The sequence below is a fragment of the Melopsittacus undulatus genome, chromosome 8 (assembly GCF_012275295.1).
Source record: "Melopsittacus undulatus isolate bMelUnd1 chromosome 8, bMelUnd1.mat.Z, whole genome shotgun sequence".
NCBI lineage: Eukaryota > Metazoa > Chordata > Aves > Psittaciformes > Psittaculidae > Melopsittacus > Melopsittacus undulatus.
Genome location: NC_047534.1, coordinates 15,312,215 through 15,334,380, shown reverse-complemented (window position 1 = coordinate 15,334,380; position 22,166 = coordinate 15,312,215). Strand labels below are relative to the sequence as shown.

The 22,166-nt window shown below is 42.4% G+C and overlaps 2 protein-coding genes across 6 annotated transcripts in view; both read left to right on the top strand.

Annotated features, from left to right (window-relative positions):
- LITAF (lipopolysaccharide induced TNF factor) overlaps positions 1 to 3,462 on the top strand; it is a 29,580-nt gene extending 26,118 nt beyond the window's left edge. For all 5 annotated transcript variants that reach the window (XM_031050474.2, XM_031050471.2, XM_031050475.2 and 2 more), the window contains exons 3-5: positions 427 to 609; positions 998 to 1,154; positions 2,058 to 3,462. In XM_031050474.2, coding sequence (XP_030906334.1) covers positions 432 to 609; positions 998 to 1,154; positions 2,058 to 2,166 — 444 coding nt within the window. In that variant the 5' untranslated portion in view covers positions 427 to 431 and the 3' untranslated portion in view covers positions 2,167 to 3,462. The remainder of the gene's footprint in view (positions 1 to 426; positions 610 to 997; positions 1,155 to 2,057) is intronic.
- A 5,008-nt stretch (positions 3,463 to 8,470) lies between these two features.
- The window catches only part of LOC115946768 (uncharacterized), a 99,837-nt gene continuing 86,141 nt past the window's right edge, over positions 8,471 to 22,166 (top strand). Inside the window, exons 1-2 of the mRNA XM_034065378.1 lie at positions 8,471 to 8,527; positions 20,833 to 20,903. Of these exons, the coding sequence (XP_033921269.1) occupies positions 8,471 to 8,527; positions 20,833 to 20,903 (128 nt within the window). The remainder of the gene's footprint in view (positions 8,528 to 20,832; positions 20,904 to 22,166) is intronic.

The window sequence follows — 22,166 nt, the reverse complement described above, 5'->3', positions numbered from 1 at the left end:
CAAACCAGGCTCACATTAGTTAGCTACCATGTGGCCTATCATACTGCTTGATTATTTTATTTTTATTTTTTCCAGTAGAACAAGAGGGATCTGAAATACTGTTCTTGGAGAATTAGGAGAAACTGCTAGATAGCTTAGTATACCACTGAAGATTCCCCATGTCCTTGCTGTAGCATTTTTAATTTATGAAGGAAGAAGTAGTGGTGGGGAGAGTATAAAAACTACTCTGTGAAAAGGAAAAGGGAAGGAAGTGACAATGATATCAAAATTAACATTTAACACTGTCAGAATTAACAGTCAATACATTTTATGCTAGTGAAGGTACATTTTATTCTAGCTATCTCCTCGCTTTCTGCCTGAATACAGCCTAATTACTTGTCATTTGCCCTCAATAAATAACATCTTCTGTTATAACTTATGTTTTAGATACAATGTCTGCGCCAAGTGGCATCCCTGTCCCATCTGCACCACCTTCTTATGAGGAAACAACGGGACTCAATGTGAACTATCCTCAGCCCTATCCTACCCCAGAACATGGCCAGAAACCAGATGGGAAAAGAATGAACCCTTCCCCATACACGGGACAGCCTTCACCAATGCATAACCCCAGTAAGCCTTAAACTGTACTGTCCTTCATGTTAAGGAGATGCTGAGTGGCTGTGTAATGAGTGTTGTGCAGAACATGAAAGATTATGGTTCAGAGTTGTTCTCCACCTTCCAGAAATATTTTTGAAGGGAATAAGTTCTTGTGAATCCTTCAGTGTGCCCTAGTATCAATAACATCATTTGGCACTCTGCAGTTTCTTTAATGCAGCTTTATTCTTAGGACAGTGTGTTTCTGTGTTAGTAAATACCATGGTGATTTCTCCTTGTGACTGTGCATTTCATTACTCTAAGCCTCAAAATACTTGAGTTAACAGCTGGTTCTAGTTCAGAGGAAGTTGATTAACTTTTTTTCCTTATTTACCCGTTGGGTATAGCGTATTTTTCTGCTCAGTTACAGTTCAGACAGTGTATGTGCAGCAACCAGTAGCATTTTGTGACCGCCCAGTTCAGATGTGCTGCCCTTCCTGCAACCAGATGATAGTGACACGTCTCTCGTATGACTCAGGAGCTTTGACTTGGCTGTCATGTGGTGGCCTCTTCCTGTTGGGGTAGGTTGATTCCAATTTGCACTTCATTTTTCTCTTCTTACATGTCCTTTTATAACTCTAAGGAGTGACAAAGCTCTCAGCTTTGTTGCAGTCTCCTTCTGTCTTGTACCTGACCCTGAAGGTCTGAATAGCCTACATCTGCATGAAGTCCTACATGATCTTAAGGTAGCTCAAGAACACTAGGGATGTGTCGTGGTTTAAAACCACGTCCACACAGCTTGTTCACTCACTCCGACTCCCGGAGAGTTAGGAAGGAGAATCCAAAGAATGTAGCCCCCACGGGTTGAGATAGGAACGGTTTAATAGCTAAGGCACAACACAAATCACTACTGCCATTACTACTACAAATAATAATGTCAAAGCCATTAACAAGTGAAGAGAATACAACACCTCACCAGCCACCGACCCATAACTCACCCCATCCTGCCTGAGCACCAACCGATACCTCCACCATCCCCCTCAGAGCTCCAGCCCTTCCGGGTAACACCCGGTTACATCCTGGGCATGACGTGCTATGGTATGGAATACCTCTTTGGCTGGCCTGGGTCAGGTGTCCTGTCTCTCCCTCCTCCCGGCCTCCCTCCTTCCCTGGCAGAGCATGAGGCTCAGAAAAGGCCTTGGACAAACCAAACATTTGAGCAGTAACTCAAAACATACTTGCTATCAGCAACCACTCCCAGCCTGAAAGTCAAAACACAGCACTGCACCAGCTACCAAGAAGGAGAAAAATGACTGCTACTGCTCAAACCAGGACAGGATGGATTCCATAACCAAGTGTACTCTTCTTACAGCTTCAAGGCACCAGTTTTCCTGATGGCTTTTGCAGGAAATAAATTTTATCTTCCTATGTATGTAACAAGTGGTAAAAGAGATTGATTTTTTTGTTTCTGTTTTGCTTTGCAGGTGTGTAGCTGGCTGCTGCTTAATTCCCTTCTGCATTGATGCCCTAAAGGATGTGGATCATACCTGTCCAAACTGCAGTACTCTTCTTGGATCTTATAAACGTTTATAGGCAGTGTTTAAACATTGATAATTGATTGAAGTTGGTTAGGACCTCTACAAGCCCTTTTTGAAGCTTCTTAGAGACTTCTGGTTGTTTCTGTGCATCCTGTCACTGGAAACCAATCAAAAGTAATGTTTATTGCTAGATTGTTTGAGTAAGAATTTGCTTGAGGGGATTCCGACTTAAGTCTATAAAAACTATATTTAATCTTTAAGGGCCACTCAGTGCAGAAGCAGTTGATGGCAACTATGTTTTCTCTTCTGCTTTATGTAGAACAGGTTCATGATGTTCTTCAGTTAATCAATCTCACTTCAACTATGCTGCAAACTGGTGTGCTTGCTTATGGTCAGCTCAGACAGGGAGGAGAACATCTATGGAGAACTAGATAGTCTAATGCTTGGTGCTGATGCTTTTGTAACAGCACCTTTTGCAAACTGTCAGGGAGCCGTTTGCCTCTAGAACAAGTGCCCCTCTTTGACAAAAGAAGCGATTTGTTGGCATCTGTTCATGAGCACTAAAATTTGCTTTAAAACTTTCTTAGTTGAAAGAGAACCAAACCTAGAGACTTCATGCTTTTTGGAGGCTACTTTACCAAATGGGACAACTCAGGTTATCATGTGTTAATGGTGATTCAACCTATTACCTGTATTTCCTTTCCAGTTTCAATTCTAGTCATACCTCTACAGTTAAAGATGTTCATGCAGGAATTATTAATAGGTACTTGTGGTTTTTCGATTGGTTGGGATTTTTTTACTGCTGATCTTGATGTCTGTCAAGTGTTCTCTTTGCTCCACCCCAGTGAAAGTGCCCATACTGCCATAGTTATAGCCTTGGAAGACTTCCTTATACATTTACACAAGTCAACTGATAAGCATAAACAAACCTCAGCCTTATCTTAAGGCTTAAATCCCACCTGCAAGACACAGATTCAGGACCTGAGGTTTTAATTGTTGATCTGTTTGTTAATTACTGTTTCTTCATTAAGAAGGTAACATGATTGTTAAGGAGTTTCTCTGATTATTTAGGTGTGTACTGTGATTTTTCTACATGAAATAAGTTCTATTTTCAGAGGCTTAAGCTGGATATGCTTATTTAAGACAGTGATCACAAATAAGTTAGGGAATGTTGATCTTAAGGTTGAAGTATTTTACTCTGTCATAAGCAGTGGACTTGGTCTGAATAAAATTTTGATCCATTTGAATGATATCTGTCTAGAAGAGATGGGTGTTTATACAAGGCTGTGATGCACTGTATTAATCTCTGTAAAAGCTAAAATAAAGATTAAAAAATACTGCTTTTGCCAAATGTGCCTTCTGTAAATATTTGCTAGAAGTTAACTTTTGAAAAGTCTTTCAACACTTCACTTTTGAAATTCAGGAGTTTTGTGGATCACAAATACAACTTTTAGGCCTTGTGTTAATTAGGTTTTGTAAAGTGCTGTTGTTTGTGGATCATTTGCAGGTGGCTTAATAGCTCTCTGGTGCATTTGAAAATGGTTTCTGATCATATGGTGCCCTTTGCCACAGGAATTTCCACCAGTAGCTACTACCTTACAAGAGCCATGGAGATAAAAAGGTGGCAATTTTGTAGCTTTTGCTGCGTGATGCAGAATTATCTTGTGGGTTGTTTTTTTTTTGTGTGTGTGTGGTTGGGTTTTGTTTGTTCGTCTGCTGCTGCACCACTGCAATGCTTTCCATGCTCTTTAATAGCCTGAGTGATGCTCCACTAAATTTTCTGTTCTGATGGCACAGGTAACAGTTCTAACTCAAGCAGATGGCATGTGCTGCTGTAAACCAGTATTCCCACCCCTCTGGATTCTACAGAAAATGTACTTCTTGTCAGTTTATAATCAGAGCAAGACCGGAAGAAGCAATGAAGCATGCAGTGCTTCTAAACTTTATGCTTACTTGCATGGTGGGGAGGATTTTTTAGTTCTTTCAGGACTCATGTCAGTCTGGTCTGGATAGTCCTCCTGTATATTCATTTGGTAAGTCTTTAAATTGCTATTCTCTTAGCTCCCCTTTTCTCTACAGAGTGATGGCCAGCAAGTCTGAGGTTGTGACACCAGAATGCAGAAGGAATACTGACAAAAAAATACTTGTTTTCTTCTATGGGCACAGTCCACTTCATCTCTTTGAATTCCTTATACCGATTGAGAAGAGGACATGTAATGCTGGCAGCTATTCCATCTAATTAAGTATTCTGCAAAATTTTCTGCTGTTCCTTCTGTACTTAAATTTCCTTAAATATAAAGTTCCTTTGTGTATGGAATTACCCACAGAATGTGCCAAAGTAACTTGCTTTGTTAAACTTACTTTAGATGGACAAATGCAGGATATAACTTGCTTTGTGTGAAAGTTGCTCTTTGTTTTTAAACCTCACTATATTTAAATAAATCTTTTGTATTTCATATCTAGTGCTTCTAATCAGAAAATTGTAATATTTGCAATGCTTCCAAACACACAAATGGCTGAAATACTTAAAATTAAGTCAAGAAATGTAATTACAGGGTGAAATTTTTCAGTCTCATTTGGGCCAGGTCTCTGATAATTGGTGGTCTCTGGCCTGCAGACCAACTGTTTACACACAGAACCACACTTGAAAAACCATTTTCCTGCAATTTTGGCCCTTTATTTTTTTCTTTTTACCACCACCATTCTTCAACACACCCCCCCCCCCCCCCCCCCCCAGTGAAAATTCCTCTGGGTAAAACTTTTTTGCTTACAATATAACTAAACACACATATAGATAAGCTTCTATGTACCAGTAACTGGTAGGGAGAAAATAGATCTGAAATATCATCATATTCAGTCTGAAAGAATCCCTGTTACTCATGTGAGAATGCCCTACTTCTTCGAATGTCTGAAGCACTTTTTTCTTTGAGTTCTAGTGCATGGATGTTTTTATTAAGCAACACTGTTATAAAGCAAGTTGTGAACAAATAGTTTTTCCCCTGTTGATAGAAAATGAAGTGGCACACTGACTTCATGTGCTCATGTTATGTCTACAAATAAGGAAGGGACATGAGGCATCTGAAATCTTCTGGCCTCACATGACAAAGTTCAGTGAAGCCTTCCCTTATCCCACCTTCATTCACTTTGAGGATGACATTGCTTTCTGTTACACTTTAACAGTGTTCTTTCTATTAGATTTCTGGTTTAAATTGTTGTCTATCATTACTGTGAATTGTATTTTATAGCAAATTAACCTTTGTAAAGGTCCTGCAACACGATTCAAGTTCATTATGTTTAGGATGACTTTTACTGTGTTTTTGTGAGGTGATGTGTATGATGTGCTGGATCTGATTCAGTATAGAAATAAATTCTCCAAGTGTCTTACTATGTTTTTGAACCAAGTGTGTGGTGAAACTTCCCAAGTTTAAAGGAAGTGCTTGCTTTTTTGTTGTTAATATTATTACCTTGGGGGTTTTGAGTATCTGAAAGTCTAGCATCTGTTTGCACAGGTGGCTGTGTGGTTTGGCGATGCTGATAGTAGTTGTGGCCAAGTCTAGAATAACCCAAGAGCAAGAGGGTGAGTTTTCAAAAGCCCATTTGGGGTTAGCTGTTTCATTTTCATGTCCCATCTCCTGAATTTGTGAGGGGAGGGGGGGGATGGCAGCTTCACTGAACACTAGAGGATTATTAAGGGTGTGTGTGACAGACACTGCTTTAAACCCATGATGCACCTGAAGGTGACAGTAGTGTTTGTGGGGAGGAAGACCTGAAGCCGTTTCGCCTTCCTATCCAGAAGGTCCCTGAGGCCCTTTTTCTGGGCACACTACCCTGAGCGGCTCTGGAGGAAGGAAGGCGACGCCAGTGCCTGCGCGGAGAGCCGCACAACACGCTGTCGATGCTCACAGCATGGCGCTGCGATGATAACCACGTGTCCCAGAGCAAGCCCTCACCGTTCCACAGCCAGAGCTTTGCCCTATTCGACGCCAGGGGGCGCTCGGGGCCGTCGGGGCCTCCAAACGCGCTGATGCCTCGGGCAGGTCCCGGTCCCACGTCCCGGCTCTCCTCCTTCCCTCCACTTCATCTCCTTGATGCGGTTCTTCCTTGTTTCCGCCGTTCCGCGGCTTACTCGGCTTCCCCTCTTCTCCCGGGGCCAGTGGCCGGCTCTGGGTGAGGGGCACAGTCCGGGTCTGTCCTTGGGGAAGGTTGCGTGGTGTGCGGCGGCCGCGGAGCGTCACTACAGCACTGGGCAGGGCGGCGGCGCCCTCCGTCGCTTTAAATCCTTGTAGTTCGTATGTGTCTCAAAGAGCTGCTTGGTTTGGGGGCGCTTTTTTTATTCCCCCCCGCCACCAAGGGAATAACGTATTGGGAGCACTATTCCCGAAGCTCTGCCCTGGGAAGCGTTCCAGCTGTAAGGGCTCCCGCGGCCCAGGTCCCGCTGCTTCTTGTGGTCACCCCTGTGCGGCAGCGGCAGCAGCAGCATGTGGTGTGCTTCTCTCAGCCTCACTGCAGGGTCCAGGGCTTGGAAAACCTGTGAAGACGCAAGGTGGTTGTAAGGACAAGTAGGTGGGAGCAGGTGTGACTTGACCTCTGGGCCATGCCAGGGTTTGTGCATAGAGGGGCAAGAATGAGGCCATTTTCCTCCTGGTTTTGGCTGTTAGACATGAGTTTATTCATAGAATCATGGACTGGTTTGTGTTGAAGGGACCTTAAAGCTCATCTAGTTCCAACCCCCTGCCACAGGCAGGGACACCTTCCACTAGAGCAGGTTGCTCCAAGCCCTGTCCAGCCTGGCCTTGACCACTGCCAGGAATGGGGCAGCCACAGCTTCTCTGGGCAAACACCTCACCACCCTCACATGGAAGAACTTCTTCCCAGGATCTCATTTCTGTCTCCCTTCTGTCAGTTTAAATTCACTCTTGTCTGTCACTTCATGTCCTTGTAAATTATCCCTCTCCAGTTTTCTTGTCAGCCCCTTTTAGGCAGTGGAAGCTGTTCTAAGCCTTTCCAGGCTGAACACGCTCAGCACCCTCAGCCTGTCCAGAGCAGAGCTGCTCCAGCCCTTGGAGCAACTCTGTGGCCTCCTCTGGATTTGCTACAGCAGCCTCATGTCCTGTTTGTGTTGTTGCCCCAGAGCTGCAGTAGAAGGGGAGAATCTCCTTCCTCACCTTGCTGCTCATGCTGCTGGGGATGCAGCCTAGCGCACCGGACGCTGCCCGGTCATGGGGAGCTTCTTGTCAACCACCGCTCCCCAGCTCCTCCTCAGGGCTGCTCTCAATCCAGTCTCTTCATCTAAAAGAACTGTTGGGTCCTTTACTGAACAGACTGCTATTAAAGTTCAGATTTCCTGGGCAATACAGGTGTCCACAGATGTCTTCACTGTGTTGTGTGTTAAGTGGTATTTTTGAGGAAGTTTTGATTAGGTTCACTTTGCAAACTTGAGTACAATATATGTTAAAACGGATGGATGCTTTCCTCAGATTTATTGCCAGTGCTGGTCTCCTGTGAGTCATTAAACTAGTGTGTTTGCAGCACATGTGCCTGATTTTCTTCAGTATTTTAAGATCTAGGATGGTAGGCATTTCTCTTGGGGAGGTTTTTTGTATTAGCAACCCACTCAAATGACCGAAGTAAATTGTCAAGTACATAGGACGCTAGTGTTACGCATTAGCTTAAAGATTTGTCTTTAGCATGTGTTTAAGAGTCAGCCACAAATCAGGCATTTAGTTTGTAACTTATAAGTTTCAGTACAAAGGGCCTAAAATCTGTGATACACTGAAAAAAGCTATTTGAAATATTTTCAACAAAAAAACCCTTGAGTGTTGCTTGTGAATTTCATTGTTCTTTGGTGTATGAGATTCAGGCAAGCTCAGATTTATATGAGTGTGTTCAAATACTTGCAATAAGATGTTTTTCTTTTGTTTTTCTTTTCTTTTTTTTTTCTTTTTTTCTTAATATAACTTCTTTCTGAAGAAGTGGGAAACCACAAAGCTAAAACATGAAATTAAAATGCAAATTTGATTATTCTGGAAAGTGTGATTTACAGCTGCAACTGAAAAAGCAGAGCAAGATAATCTGAGCAAAATAGAAAATCAAATACCTTTACCAGGTAACACTGAATTCTGTTTTCTTTCTCCAAGCCAAGGCCCAAATCTTCAAGCTTCTATGTCCCAGGAGCCCTTTCCATCTGTAAAATACCTCAGGATTGCAGCCTGAATCTGAGTTTGAATGTGAGGCTGACCTGTGAGTCTCTTCATAAACTGACATGTAACCCCTTCTGAAATTAATATTTTTTACATAGAAATTCTCTGTAGCTCTTATTTTGCATGATATTGACTGTTTAAAAACCTGCCCCAGGGAGCATGAGTGACCAGGAGCGCGGTGCACAGTGTAGGTCGAGACAGTTTGTGTGTGGGCAGGTGAGTGGGATGGTGAGCATTCGCCTCATGACCAGGGTCCAGGGCAGGGCTCCACTCTGTGCACCCTGGTGGAGGTCCTCCTGCAGCAGGTGGCTGAGCTGCAGGATGCTGTCAGTAGGCTGAAAGATGTCAGGGAGGCTGAGAGGAAGCAGGACTGCTTGCTTCAGGCCCAAATAGTGCAAGGGCCTCAAGCATCCACTGTAGCTCATGGAGGAAAGAAGGAGGCTGTTAACCCAGGAGGCTGGGAATTAGTAACAAGAAAAAAAAAAACAACAAAAAAGAGGAAGAGGACAATTAAAAGCAAGGGGCTTCCTCTAAATCTGACAGAATTAGGAGGAGGCTGTCCTGCAGGGGGCTGTCCTGGAGGGGGCTGATGAAGAAACACACTCGCACCAGAAACAACCGGCTGATGCACTGGTAAAGAAGATCACTACTGGTGCCGCTAGGAAAAAGCGGCGGGTCACAGTGGTAGGGGACTCTACTTTGAAAGGCACAAAGGCACCCATCTGTCGGCCTGACCCAGTCTCAAGGAGTGTGTTGCCTATCAGGCGCACGGATCAGGGATGTTGCAGAGAGGCTGCCTGGTCTAGCAAGTCCCATTGACTATTACCCGCTTCTAGTGATACATGTGGGTGCTAAGGATATAGATAGTAGTAGCTCAGAGAACATAAAGGATTACAGAGCCCTCAGAGAGGTGGTTAGGGGCTCTGGAGCTCAGATTGTCTTTTTGTCAGTTCTTCAGGATAAAGAGGTGGACCTTAAAAAGGCTAGGAGGACTTGCTAGGATAATAAATGTTTGGAAGGGTAGTGCCATAGTCAGGGGTTAGGGTATCCAGAACACGAGACTCAATTTAGTAGGTCAGGTCTACTGGGGGCTGGTGGAGCTGGTCTGACAAAGAAGAGGAAGAGTGATTTTGGTAGGAGGCTTGCCAGGCTGGTCAAGAGAGCTTTAAACTAGATGTGTTGGAGGAGGGGGCATCATCAAGAGGAATAAGAGGTGTGTGCATGTCTAGGGAGTACGATACAGTAGGCATCACAGAAACATGGTGGGATGGCTCCTATGACTGGAATGTTGGAATGGAAGGTTACAGGCTCTTTAGAAAATACAGGCCTGGCAGATGGGGAGGTGGAGTTGCTATTTATGTTAGGGATAGGCTGGAGAGTATGGAACTCTCTCTGGGGACAGGTGAGCAGTCAACAGAGAGTTTGTGGGTCAGGGTTAAAGGGAGAACAGTGATGGGAGACATTACTGTGGGGTTCTGTTACTGACCACCTGACCAAAAGGACTCTGTGGATGAAGCGCTCTATAGACAGATAGGAACAGCCTCGCACTTGCAGGACCGTTTTCTCATGGGGGACTTCAACCACCCTGATATCTTTTGGAGGGATGGTACGGCCTGGCACAAGCAATCCAGGAGGTTCCTTGATTGTGTGGAAGACAATTTCCTTCTGCAAGTAATAGAGGAGTGGACATGGAGAGGTGCCCTGCTTGACCTCGTGCTCACCATCAGGGAAGGGCTGGTTAGAAATGTGATGCTCCAGGGCAGCCTTCATTGTAGCGATCACGAGATGGTCAAGTTTGAAATCCTCAGGACAGTGAGAAGAGCAGGCAGTAAGCTCACTGTCCTGGACTTCAAGGGAGCAGACTTTGGCCTCTTCAGGAACCTGCTTCGTAAGGTTCCATGGGATATAGCCCTAGAGGGCAGGGGGGGCAAAGACTGTTGGCTGGTATTCAAGGATCACCTGCTACAAGCTCAGGAGTGTTGCATCCCACCTAGAAGGAAGTGCAGCAGGAGGGCCAGGAGACCTCCTTGGATGCATAAGGAGCTGCTGAGGAAAATTTGAAGGAAAAAAGAGGCTTATAAATGGTGCAAGCAAGGACAGGTGGCCTGGGAAGAATACAGGGATGTTGTCTGGGAAGCTAGGTTAGGAAAGCTAAGGCTCAGTTAGAATTAAACTTGACTAGGGATGTGAAAGATAACAGGAAGGGATTATATAGGTGCATTGCAAACAAAAGACAGACTAGGGACAATAGGGGCGCTCTCCAGAAGCTGTCAGGAGAACTGGCTACCCTGGATTTGAAGAAGGCTGAGGTTCTTAATGACTTCTTCGCCTCGGTCTTCACTGGCAAAGGCTCTGACCGCACCACCCAAGTCTTGGAAGGCAGATGCAGGGATTGTGAGAATGAAGACCTTTGGCCCACTGTAGGGGAGGATCTGGTTCGAGACCATCTTAAGAACCTGAATGTACACAAGTCCATGGGACGTGATGAAATCCATCCGTGGGTCCTGAAGGAGCTGGCGAAAGAAGTTGCAAAGCCACTGGCCATCATATTTGAAAAATCATGGCAGTCAGGTGAAGTTCCTGATGACTGGAAAAAGGGAAATAGAACCCCCATTTTCAAGAAGGGGAAAATGGATGACCCAGGGAATTACAGACCAGTCAGTCTCACCTCTGTGCCTGGCAAAATCTGGGAGCAGATTCTCCTGGAAGGCATGCTAGGGCACATGAAAAACATCAAGGTGCTTGGTGACAGCCAGCATGGCTTCACTAGGGGGAAATCCTGCCTGACCAATTTGGTGGCCTTCTATGATGAGGCTATGGAACTGATGGACAGGGGCAGAGAGAGCAGTTGATATCATCTGCCTGGACTTGTGCAAAGCGTTCGACACTGTCCCGTATGACATCCTTGTCTCTGAGTTGGAGAGACATCAATTTGATAGGTGGACCACTTGGTGGATAAAGAACTGACTGGATGGCTGCATGCAAAGAGTTGTGGTCAATGGCTCAATGTCCAGCTGGAGACCAGTAACGAATGGTGTTCCTCAGGGATCAGTGTTGGGACAGGTCTTGTTGAACATCTTTGCTGGTGACATGGACAGTGGGATTGAGTGTGCCCTCAGCAAGTTTGCCGATGACACCAACCTGTGTGGTTCGTTGATACTCTAGAGGGAAGGAATGCCATTCAGAGGGACCTTGACACTTGTGAGGTGGGCTGATGCCAACCTCATGAAGTTTAACCATGCCAAGTGCAAGGTCCTACACCTGGGTCGGAGCAATCCCAGGCACAGCTACAGGTTGGGCAAAAAGGAAATTCATGGTAGTCCTGTGGAGGAGGACTTAGGGGTGTTAGTCAATGAGAAAATGAGCATGAGCCAGCTACAGTGTGTGCTCATAGCCCAGAAAGCCAACTGTGTCCTGGGCTGCATCAAAAGGAGTGTGACCAGCAGGTCAAAGGAGGTGATCCTGCCCCTCTACTCTGCTCTCGTGAGACCTCACTTGGAGTATTGTGTGCAGTTCTGGTGTCCTCAACATAAAAAGGACATGGAACTGTTAGAACAAGTCCAGAGGAGGGCCATGAGGATGATCAAGGGACTGGAGCACCTCCTGTATGAAGATAGACTGAGAAAGTTGGGGCTGTTCAGCCTGGAGAAGAGAAGGTGTGGAGATGTCATAGCAGCCTTCTGGTATCTGAAAGGGGGCTGTAAGGATGATGGGGATGGACTATTCATTAGGGACTGTAGTGATAGGACATGGGGTAATGGGTTAAAACTTAAACAGGGGAAGATTAGATTGGATATAAGGAAGAAATTCTTTACTGTGAGGGTGGTGAGGCACTGGAATGGATTGCCCAGGGAGGTTGTGAATACTCCATCCCTGGAGGTGTTCAAGGCTAGGCTGGACAGAGCCTTGGGTGGCATGGTTTAGTGTGAGGTGTCCCTGCCCATGGCAGGGGGGTTGGAACTAGATGATCTTAAGGTCCTCTCCAACCCTAACTATTTTATGATTCTATGATATGTTAATATTCAGTCTTTGGCTCACAGTGCTATTGCTGGCTGTTGATCTTCAGTTTGGTATAGGAAAGGGAGAGACTCACCTACTTACTGATCGTGCTGGTGTCTGAAGCTGGATTTGTTCAGTTTTCAGACACCAGGATCACTGGGGACTTCTGATGGAGATTTATGAGTAGTTGCTCCTCTGTTCTTACAGATATTTGAATTTCTCTTAACTCTGCTCAAGCATGTGTTATGTGTCTGTATTTATTTGACCCTTCACATTTAACAAGAGTGCTTGTGCTTAAAATGAAGTATATATAACTGCGTTAATGTCTACTGTTTACAAATGAAAACTGTAGCTCCCTTTTTGAATTTTTTGAGAAAGTTTGTTTGTTAATCCTTAAAGAGAACCCTTCTTCTATGTCACACCAGCTATTTTTCATGAAGATGTTACTCTAGAAATTGTGATCGAAATGCTGATATCTGTAGCTAAGTATTTGTCTTGAAGCTGTAAAACATGCCTCTCACTAAGCACTACAGCACCTTATCAAAAAGCTTGTCAGAAGAAACCAGTTTTTTCAGTGCGATGCCTGTTGTGTAACCTTCTAGGAACATGCTGTTTTGCCACATGGTAAGACATACATGCAGTGCTATTTGTCTCCACATGTGCAGCAGCTTTGAGGTGTCTCAGAATCTGATGTGCTGCAGTTTTGTGAACAGGTCTGACATTTTTGCTCCATGTGGTTAGGCTCAGCTTTGTTTCAGGGACTTTGGATACAGGCTGATTCTTGGCATAGTTTATACAATCCTTCCTGCCCACCTCTTTCCTAAAGCTCCTTATTTGTGAAAAAAGAGTTGCCTGTAAGCTGCAGGAATTATTCTGGGTGAAAATTAAAAATGTAACTGAGAAAGTTTTTGGTTTTTTGTTTTTGATTTTTTTTTTTTGAGAAACCTGCTCACAGCTCTCGAAGGGAAGTCTGGCTATCTTAGAGGCCAAAAGGTTTCTCAAAGAGTTTTTGGTGTTTGAGTAGGGGAAGAAATTACTAAAACCAGTCTTGTTCCAAGAAAGCATGTAGATTTGAGCACATACTTATTTTTTGGGGTGTGCTTATGCTTAAACTTAAGGACCTATTCATGTACTCTGCTAACTCCAGACATTGGTGCCATACATGAGGCTAACATAAACTAAGTGGAAAACTTACTGTGAAGTGTCAGATTTATTAGTAAGAGGGTAGAGCTACAAATACTCAGCACACAAACACTGCTTGTAGCTTGTTGCTCTTGCGTTATGCCAGAGAGTTATGATAAGGCAGAAAGTCCTTCTAATTTCAATTTTGATATTCCCACTGACTTCAGTATAAGTTTAATGCTTTTAGGTTATTTTGCAATAGCTGTGTGAAATATATAGAAAAATGTTACTATATAAATAGTTAAAAGACTGCTGTGGAGAGCAGGCGGTAGTAGCTATTCAAGAGCTGAATGACTGCAGAATAACGTACAGAGCATGTACAATGCCCAGATAAGCTCTATTGAAAGTTAGAATTAATACAGGACTGATTAAAAATGTCAAACCCAGCAAGCTGCAAGTTTTCCACAATTAAATCTTTTGAAGCTGTTTCAGAATTAGAATATTCTGAAAAATCCCTGTGGACAGAAAAGTGCTTTCTCAGTTACAACTTTGGGTTGATCAAAGGAAAGCTGAGCTGCTGTATGAAATCTGCAAGATGTTTGCTTTTTTAATTTAGTTTCAGACCTGAGCTGTCCCCAGGTTTGGCATTTGAGAGATCTGGGATTCTGATAGAGTGGCCCAGCTTTTGTCATGAAATATTTTATTAACTGTTTAGACTTGACTTGTTCTTTCTGGTCTTCTTTGGCCATTGATCACATTCAAGAAGTTGCTTCCCCTTTAAGTAAAATTTGTAAGCATTTTTCACTGAGCAGATGTTACCTGATGGAGGAATTAAGTTCAGGCATGAGGCTGTGACAACACAAGCTTATTGGAGGAACATGGTGACTGTGACTGGGATTGTTATCTATGATTTCTACTTGTGAATCTGGTTTGAAATAAGCAATAGTTCAGATTAAACCAGAGAGCCTTGCAGTGTGTTGAGACATGGGAGCAGGAGAGAATAAATCCTTTCCTGCCCACAGCAGCTTCCTTCAAGTGTTGGTGTGAAAGCATAACAGAGTTTTGACAATGCCTCTGTCCTGTGAGTTAACAGTGTCGCGCAAACACAGCCACAGGCTACCATGGAAGGCATGTGATGAGAACCTGGTTCCAGAATGAGTCAGTAGGACAGGAGGTAGATGGTGAATCTCTCTCAAGCGGGAGTGGCACATCTTTATCAAAATTTCAGTGAACCCTGGAAGACTCTCTCTGACAAATAATAAAACCCTAATTACTACTAGTAGGACTTTAGTTCTTGGGGTTTGTGTATTATTTATGCATCATTTCATCCACTTTGGGTTTGGGACTTTGGTTGAAGGGATGTGCTGTCTCCCATGAACTTGCTTGCTCACAATGAAAATACCTTGCCTTAAGCCCCAAAGCTTTTGCTTTCACCCTGTGTCCTTTTTGGTTGATTAATCATCAGGGGACAATTGCTAGGTGATTTTTTAAATGTATTGATTTATTTTAAACTTACTGTGTAGGATCATTCTGAGCACTTGCTGTATTGTGATGCTATATGCTTAGCTCCTTTTCCTTGCACTTCAGTGGGATTTCTAGTAGGTGAATTTCTTTCCCTTTTTAGCAAAAAGGCTAAAATGAGGTTGGGTAAATGCTTACGTTTGTCTGTCTCTCCCTCCTACTACACACACTCACCCTCCCCTTTGCAGACTGCTCTGCCAGAGCCCCTCCTCTGGTTGGAAGAGGGGAGTTGAAATAGTGAGCTCCTGCTTTGTAAAGGAAATTTTCTTTCACTGCCTTGCTCAGAGGTGCCTTTGAGAGGAAAACTGATGTTGTTTTGTTAGCTTCTGGACTGAGGAGGTGATTTCAAAGGCCATGGGGCTGCATGCCATCATTTTACTCTGTGCTGTGGTGGCAGGAGCTTCAGGCAGTAAGTAGAACAAACTTTTCCCTCTGCTAAGATTGATCTCTCTCAATGCAAAATACTTCTGTGTAGGAATGATCTTACTGTCAAAACTTGGAGGTCCTGTAAGTAATGTTACGACTTGTGGGTTTGCAGTAATTGTTGCAGAAGCTTTGTCTTGCTTTTCAGTGTGGTGTAGCAATTCACTGTACTGAGCTCACTGGGTGGTACAGGACAGGTGGGAGGGCACCCTGCCTGCAAAGGAGTGTAGTTAAATTGTGTCTCTTCCTTCGACATTACTAGGGAAAGCAACAGGAACAGCGAGATTGTGTCAGTCAGTTCAGTATCTCTCCTGAAAATAGCGTGTTAGTATCATAATCTGAAACTGTGCTCACTTTGGTACTTGGCAGATGAAGGATTCTAAAAAGTGTGCTTAGAGCATGAAATGTCAATGATGTGGTTCCTCTTGTCAACTGAAAAGACCTAAATGCATGCTGTTTCTAAAACTGAAATAAATTACGGAGGGAAATGTAGAATTTTAAAAGAGCAAAGCGAACAGCAGAAACTCTGGACTTGGGCACCTTAACAAAGTTAACAAGGTGCCTGATTGTGCAGAGTGTTCAGCCTGACACACTGTCTGACTGTGATAAACACATGTAAAAAAATCCTGAGCATGGATTTTAGGTATCCATGCAGGATCTGAGAGAGCTCTTAAATCTGGTCCTGCAGAGTTCAACCTCTTGAAAATCTGATGCTACGAAACAGAGATGAATTTTCCAGGTTTGTCTTACCATATTTATGTTAAGGCTCTTGAATAAGTTGTATTCATTTCTTTGTTAAAAACCATTAATTGAAGACTGCCTTTTCTCACTGTTTGAAAGAATAGCTCTTTTTCTTTCCTGATCCACAAGATACTTAGGGATGATTTTTTTCTCTCCAAGGAAAGAGATTAGTGTATTTCTTTCTCCCCACATGCAATGTGTTTGGAATTTTAAAGTTAATGCATATGTTCTTTGTATAGATAGGTATATTTATAAAAATTAATAGTTGACTGATAATTCTCATGTGTAACAGGATCTGGTCTCTTTATGCTAGAAAGTTTGATACTTTTGCAGATAGCCGTAGCAGTAGTTTGCTTGAAAATATCGTGTTATTTTTGTGTGTACTTTATAAAGGTAAAGTCTGTTTTTCCATACAGATAATTAATTCTGCAAAGTAAAAAGGAGCATTTGTTGGGAGGAAAATATGAATGTGGGGGTAAGGCCTTTTAAAGGAAGATGTAATTCTGCTCTCCAGAAACTTAAATTTTAACTTGGGAATAAAAGTGCAGATAAGCTTGAACTGAAGAAACAGACCCTTCCCTTTTTTTTGTTCCAAAACCAGTGATTTCAATTCTTTTCTCCTGCCAAAATATGGTTCCAATAAATAATACAAATGTGGATTTTAAATATTGCAGTTTAGCAAGAGCATTTTCTTCAGGCATAGAGCATATATAAAACATCCAGAAGCATGGACCAGAATAAAGAGGCTCTTTCAGCATCTATCTCCAGTGGGAGATGAAGCTGAGCAACACAGGGATGTCAGTTACTGCTTAACAGGGAGGTACATTAGCATGTAGACAGCACAGAGGTTGAGGGCAGTTGTACTGTTGTTGGACTTCCTGTGGAATTTCTTTTTAAGAAATTTATTAATACTGGCAAGTTTAGGAGTGAATGGTTCTAGTACTAGTTAAATTATGCAATATATGATTTTTGATAAAGTAGCATTTCTTTTGCAATGATACAAGTGCTATGTGCTGAAATGCAGCAGGATCACATACTTGATACTGGCTGTTCTCACATCACTGCAGTGCATATGAGTACCTGGGATCTGACTGATCTTGCCATTGTGCATGTTCCTATCAATATCTAGACTTCAGGTAACTTGCAGAGTTGAGTGCCAGGGAGTGCTTTCAGTACAGGATCAAACCTTTTTTAATTGGATTAAGACCCCCTTTTTTATATTTGCTTGGTAATCTGTGGTATTGTTGCATTTCCATACCTACCTCAATAAATACACTAACGCATGTCATTCCTTTATGTATGTGCTTGTTTGGTATAGGCATGTGGAAAGGGGTGAGAGCAAATTCTTATTCCTGGATACTCAGTAGCAAAACTCTCCTGGGCTTTTGATTTTGAGGGCCATGCTTTGGTTTCAGTTAATTTCATTGTCATTGAAAAGCAGAAGGTCTGTCCTGAGCTGCACACAAATTTTCAGTGTTTTTCTAGTATCTTACTTGTCATTGCAGGGTCCTTGGAGAGTTTAAGTGATGGAGCTTCCTGTTTTGTGGAGTGTGTAGGTGAGTAAAACAAGACAATGTATGTGATAAGGAAGGAAGGATTTGAAAACTCTTCTTCATGAGGGTTGTTGTGTTCTTAGAAGAACGATACTTAAATCTGAGTGATTAGCACTCATGGAAGTAGTGGAAGCTTTGCCAGGCACAGACCTGCTCAAAGTTCACATTCTGTGAGTTCAGAAAAGTCACAGACATTGGAGCTACTAAACAAATGCGCACTACTAAACAAGTGCAGGACAAACCCCAGCCCTGTATGAGTGTTTTTGTTACTAGTACCCAGTGTTGGCTCCTTTCATACTGAAAGAGGCATGAAGAAAACCTTCTCCTTCAGTAAGTGGGCACAAAACTTATATTCTGGAAAGGAGGAACAAATGGGAAAACAGGATATTGAACTGACTTGGAAAGGTTTGGTTGAACATCTTGAGGTGTTGTTTATGACTAATGTTTCTCATTTACATTGCCAGCAGGTACTTGAATGTGCAAAGTGGTTTTCAATGTAACAGCAAAGGGAGCACATGGATGTTGTGCCTCCAAGGAGATCTTGCCCTGGCCTTGTAGCTACATACACAGACAGTGTGGCTCAGAGACTCTTAATTTATTCAACACTACTTCATCTCTACGGTGTCAGTGAAAGTGCTTAGGTGTTGCACTGCTGCTGTGAGGCAGAGAAAAAACTCTGCATTATACGAGCCACAGTGGTCACTTTTCCTAGGGGTTGCCCTCTGCAACTGAGGGAAGGGAGCGTATTTCCCTTAACATTTCCCCTCTTCTGCACTTCAGTGGTCCCACTTAGGGTTATACCATGATGTCTTATTTTTAGGGACACTGTGTTAAAATCTTGCCCATATGGTGTTGAAGATATTATGACTTCTCATCCTTTCAAGGTTAATTCTTATCACCTGGTCTGAAAGAGAATATCCTTTTATTAGAGGAATACAGCGACATATAAGGGTATCTGGTGCTATGTTTACTAGATGACAGCGTTACCCATGAACATTTGCCAGGTCACTATCAGTGTGTTCATATGCATACAAATAATCCTTGTCTTCTCATGCTTTCTTTTGCTCAACCCAGATCTTACTGGGCAAGCTTTAAAAAAACAAAGCTTTTTAAACCCCACATTGTAGTTTGTCTGCCTACTTATAGCCCAGAGCATGGGCATGAAAAGCACTGAATGCATCAGCAGATCTTTTTCATCGTGCTGTTGCAAAAGTCCTGCTTTGCTGCCGAAAGGTGTCAAACGAGCATCATGCTGTAAATGCATTGCATTGTTTTTCTGCTCTTAGAAATTCTCTTCTTATCCCATACAGGAGCTAATTGTAGCATGCAGGGTGCTTTTGGAAACCTAATTCTTTCAGGTGTAAGTCCAAGTGGGAAGGGAATGTTCTGAATATCCAGTCCCTTATTTAGGTGATTTCTGTGTCCAAAAGATTTAAAAGTAGAAAAAAAAAAGATGGGAGTGGGGGAGCAGGAGGAAGCCTAATAGACTAAAACTCCATTAATTTATTTCCTAGGACACAGTACATCTTACTTCCCCAGAAGGGCTAGATACAGCTACAGGTACACAGCAGTCACCAACACATTCTTGCAGGGAAATATTTACAGAAGCAGTGGCATCTCTCTGGAGAGCACAGTGATCATTGAGGTACTGGGGAATTGCCAGCTGGTTTTGAAAGTGAGTATTGTCATAATCATCTGAGTGATGGGGCTGAACTGACGTGGAGCTGTATTGTTTGTTGCAACTACTGACTGCTACATTACCAACATTTTTTTTTTCTTGTAATTAAAAGCCAGGTCAATTCTGGATCTTCTAATTAGAGTTGCAGAATTGCTTTAACGTGATATGGCTACAAATTAAATATTTGCCAGTTTTAAAGGGCAGATTAAGTAAATTGTTCTTTTATTTCCTAAGTGGCATGGCAGTTTCACTGTTTCATGAAGGCAGAACTGGAGATGAAACTAAGCCCTTTGAAAGGAACTTTGTTTATTTTTAAGCACTTTCAGATCTGTGGCAGTAATTTAAAAATAGCAGGCATTTAAAAAAAAAAACTTGAGAAACTTGTGTGATGTGCTGGATTGGTGCCATTCCTACCCTGGTGTCAAATCCAGTCTTGTAACACTCTGTTGATCTCAACAGGAGATCAGAGCAGTTTCTGATTACAGGCCTTTACTGGGGTGAGCCCTGCGGTAGGCCACTTTGAGAACTGTGGTGGTTTATCAGGGGGAGCATGAAAAATAAACTTTTCACATCTACTTTGCTTTTCCTTCAGGTTAACAGAGAGGATAATGCATAGGTTCTGCAGGATATTGACGTGTGTACTATATACACATACACACGAGGCCAACAAAGAATAGGATAGTTATCCCTGTCCTAATGTGGCCACATGGATAAAATTAACTGGTCTGTGGTCTTGTGACTTTACATGAAAAATGAGAATTTGAGTATACTGTCTTCAGATTGAATCACTTTCTTCTGCCGTGAAATGTCAGTGTCAAGATTCCCCAACTTCTAACTTGTTATCTTAACTTGAGGCCTCCTAAGATGTGCAAGATGGTGTGTAGTTGAATGCTTGTCTTTATAAATAAAAGTAGAAAATATTAAGAAAAAAAAAGTGCTAATAGTTGCAGTCTGTGCTGTACTTAAAATGGGGCAGATAGCCACCATTTCTAATCTACCATTTGAGAACAGTTCTTCCTTACCACAACCAGTCAAACTGGAAGTGCATTAGGAAATCCTGTAATGTACTTAGGTATGCACTTTCTCCTCTGAATTCAGTGAAAGCAAGCTGTGACATGGCTACTGACCACCAGCCATAGCCTCCACTGACATGGCTAGTCATTTTGCTTCTCATTTGGAGTAGAAAGGACTTATGTCTAGCTGCTTTACCCCATAGCAGATGATTGCTTCTGTATTGAAAATAAAAAGGATACAATAGTGCTGTATAAAATGTATCTAATAGTGAGTGAAATTTCTTTGTAGAAGAAATTTCCGGAAACTACCTTGGATATGCAACCTGAAGATGTGGCTGTTTCAGTTGTGCTGCTTGCAACACTGAATGGTTTTTCATAGTCTGTGATGCTCTGTGTAGATATCCTAATGTGACAAAGTCCACAAGTTCCTATTGACAATGGTATTTGTTGCTCTATAATCTTGATTCCTAGGTGCAAGATGTACAGATTAAGAAAAATCTTGCAGACAGAGAAGAGCCTCTGAAGGAAATGGACAGTCTAAGGTAGAAAAATGTCTAATCTGGTCTAGTTCTTGGATTTTTTTAAGCTATATGGCTTAGCAGCATTTGGTCCAAAAAGTTTTTTTTTAACTTAATTTTGATCCTTTTTTATGTAAAAAAGATTTGGTGAGTAAACAATTATAATTGTTCTGGGTACAAATTATCAGGCCTCTAGCTGGTCAGGAGCTTGTATAAATCATAGAATCATAGAATAGTTAGGGTTGGAAATGACATGAAGATCAGCTAATTCCAACCCCCCTGCCGTGGGCATGAATAACTCTCCAGTTCTGAATTGCAATTGTTACTTATACAGGCTATTGAGTTTTGAAGTACATTTCAGAAGTCCTTGTTTTGGAGGATTCTCATAATGCAAAATATTATGGGGTTATTTTTTTGTTGTGTTTTTGGGGGTTTTTTTTGTTGTTTCTGGGTTTAGTTGCTCATTCACAACATATACCACGATGTTTTCTTCTGACTTTCAAAGGTATAGACTCTGGTGAAGATGCCTGCACAAAAAGGTCTCTTCAAACTGTGGAGCTTTGGTATTTTCCCAAACAGTTGATGCCTCTTGTGTCATCAGAAAAAGGGAATTCTGTTGTCTGATTAAGCTAACCCTTGTAATCTTCTTCTTTGTCCTGTCACTTGGATTCTCAACATTTAAAGACACTGAGAGCTGCGGTAATTGACTCAACTTGAAGGGTTGAAAGAGCAAATTTGGAGTAAATGCATTGCTTTTTATATTAAACAGGAAGAGCTTTGCATTCCACAGTATGGGTAGTGGTATTAGGGTTCAAATCAGAGGAAAGGCACATCTGTGAAGTTCTTTGCAGGATTTTCACAGATGTAATAGCAGTTGTGTCTTGTTCTCTGCAGAGAAGCCAATTGGAGGTAGCAAAGAAAGCATCCAGTGAAGCTTGGTTGTTGAAAATAATTATTCAGATGAGTGAACCTTATTAGCATTTGCCTCAGCCTATTGTGAATATACGGTGGTCTAGCTTGTCCTCTAAACATGCATGTAATTTCCACAAATAGTAGCAAAAGCAACCACAGTTGCCTAGGGTTTCAGAAACTGTTATCCCATGTGCATGGCCTCTTCTCCTAGAAAGACTTTATCCAGGTGTTGGTTCATTACACATTTTTCTCTTACGTTGTCCTTGTGCACCAGTTGATTAGATGAACAGTTAGTTCCACGGTTAGTGTTCATATGAACTCTGTTTCTGGCTGTATGGGAGCTGACCTTTGGGCTACTGTAGAATTCTTCCTTTG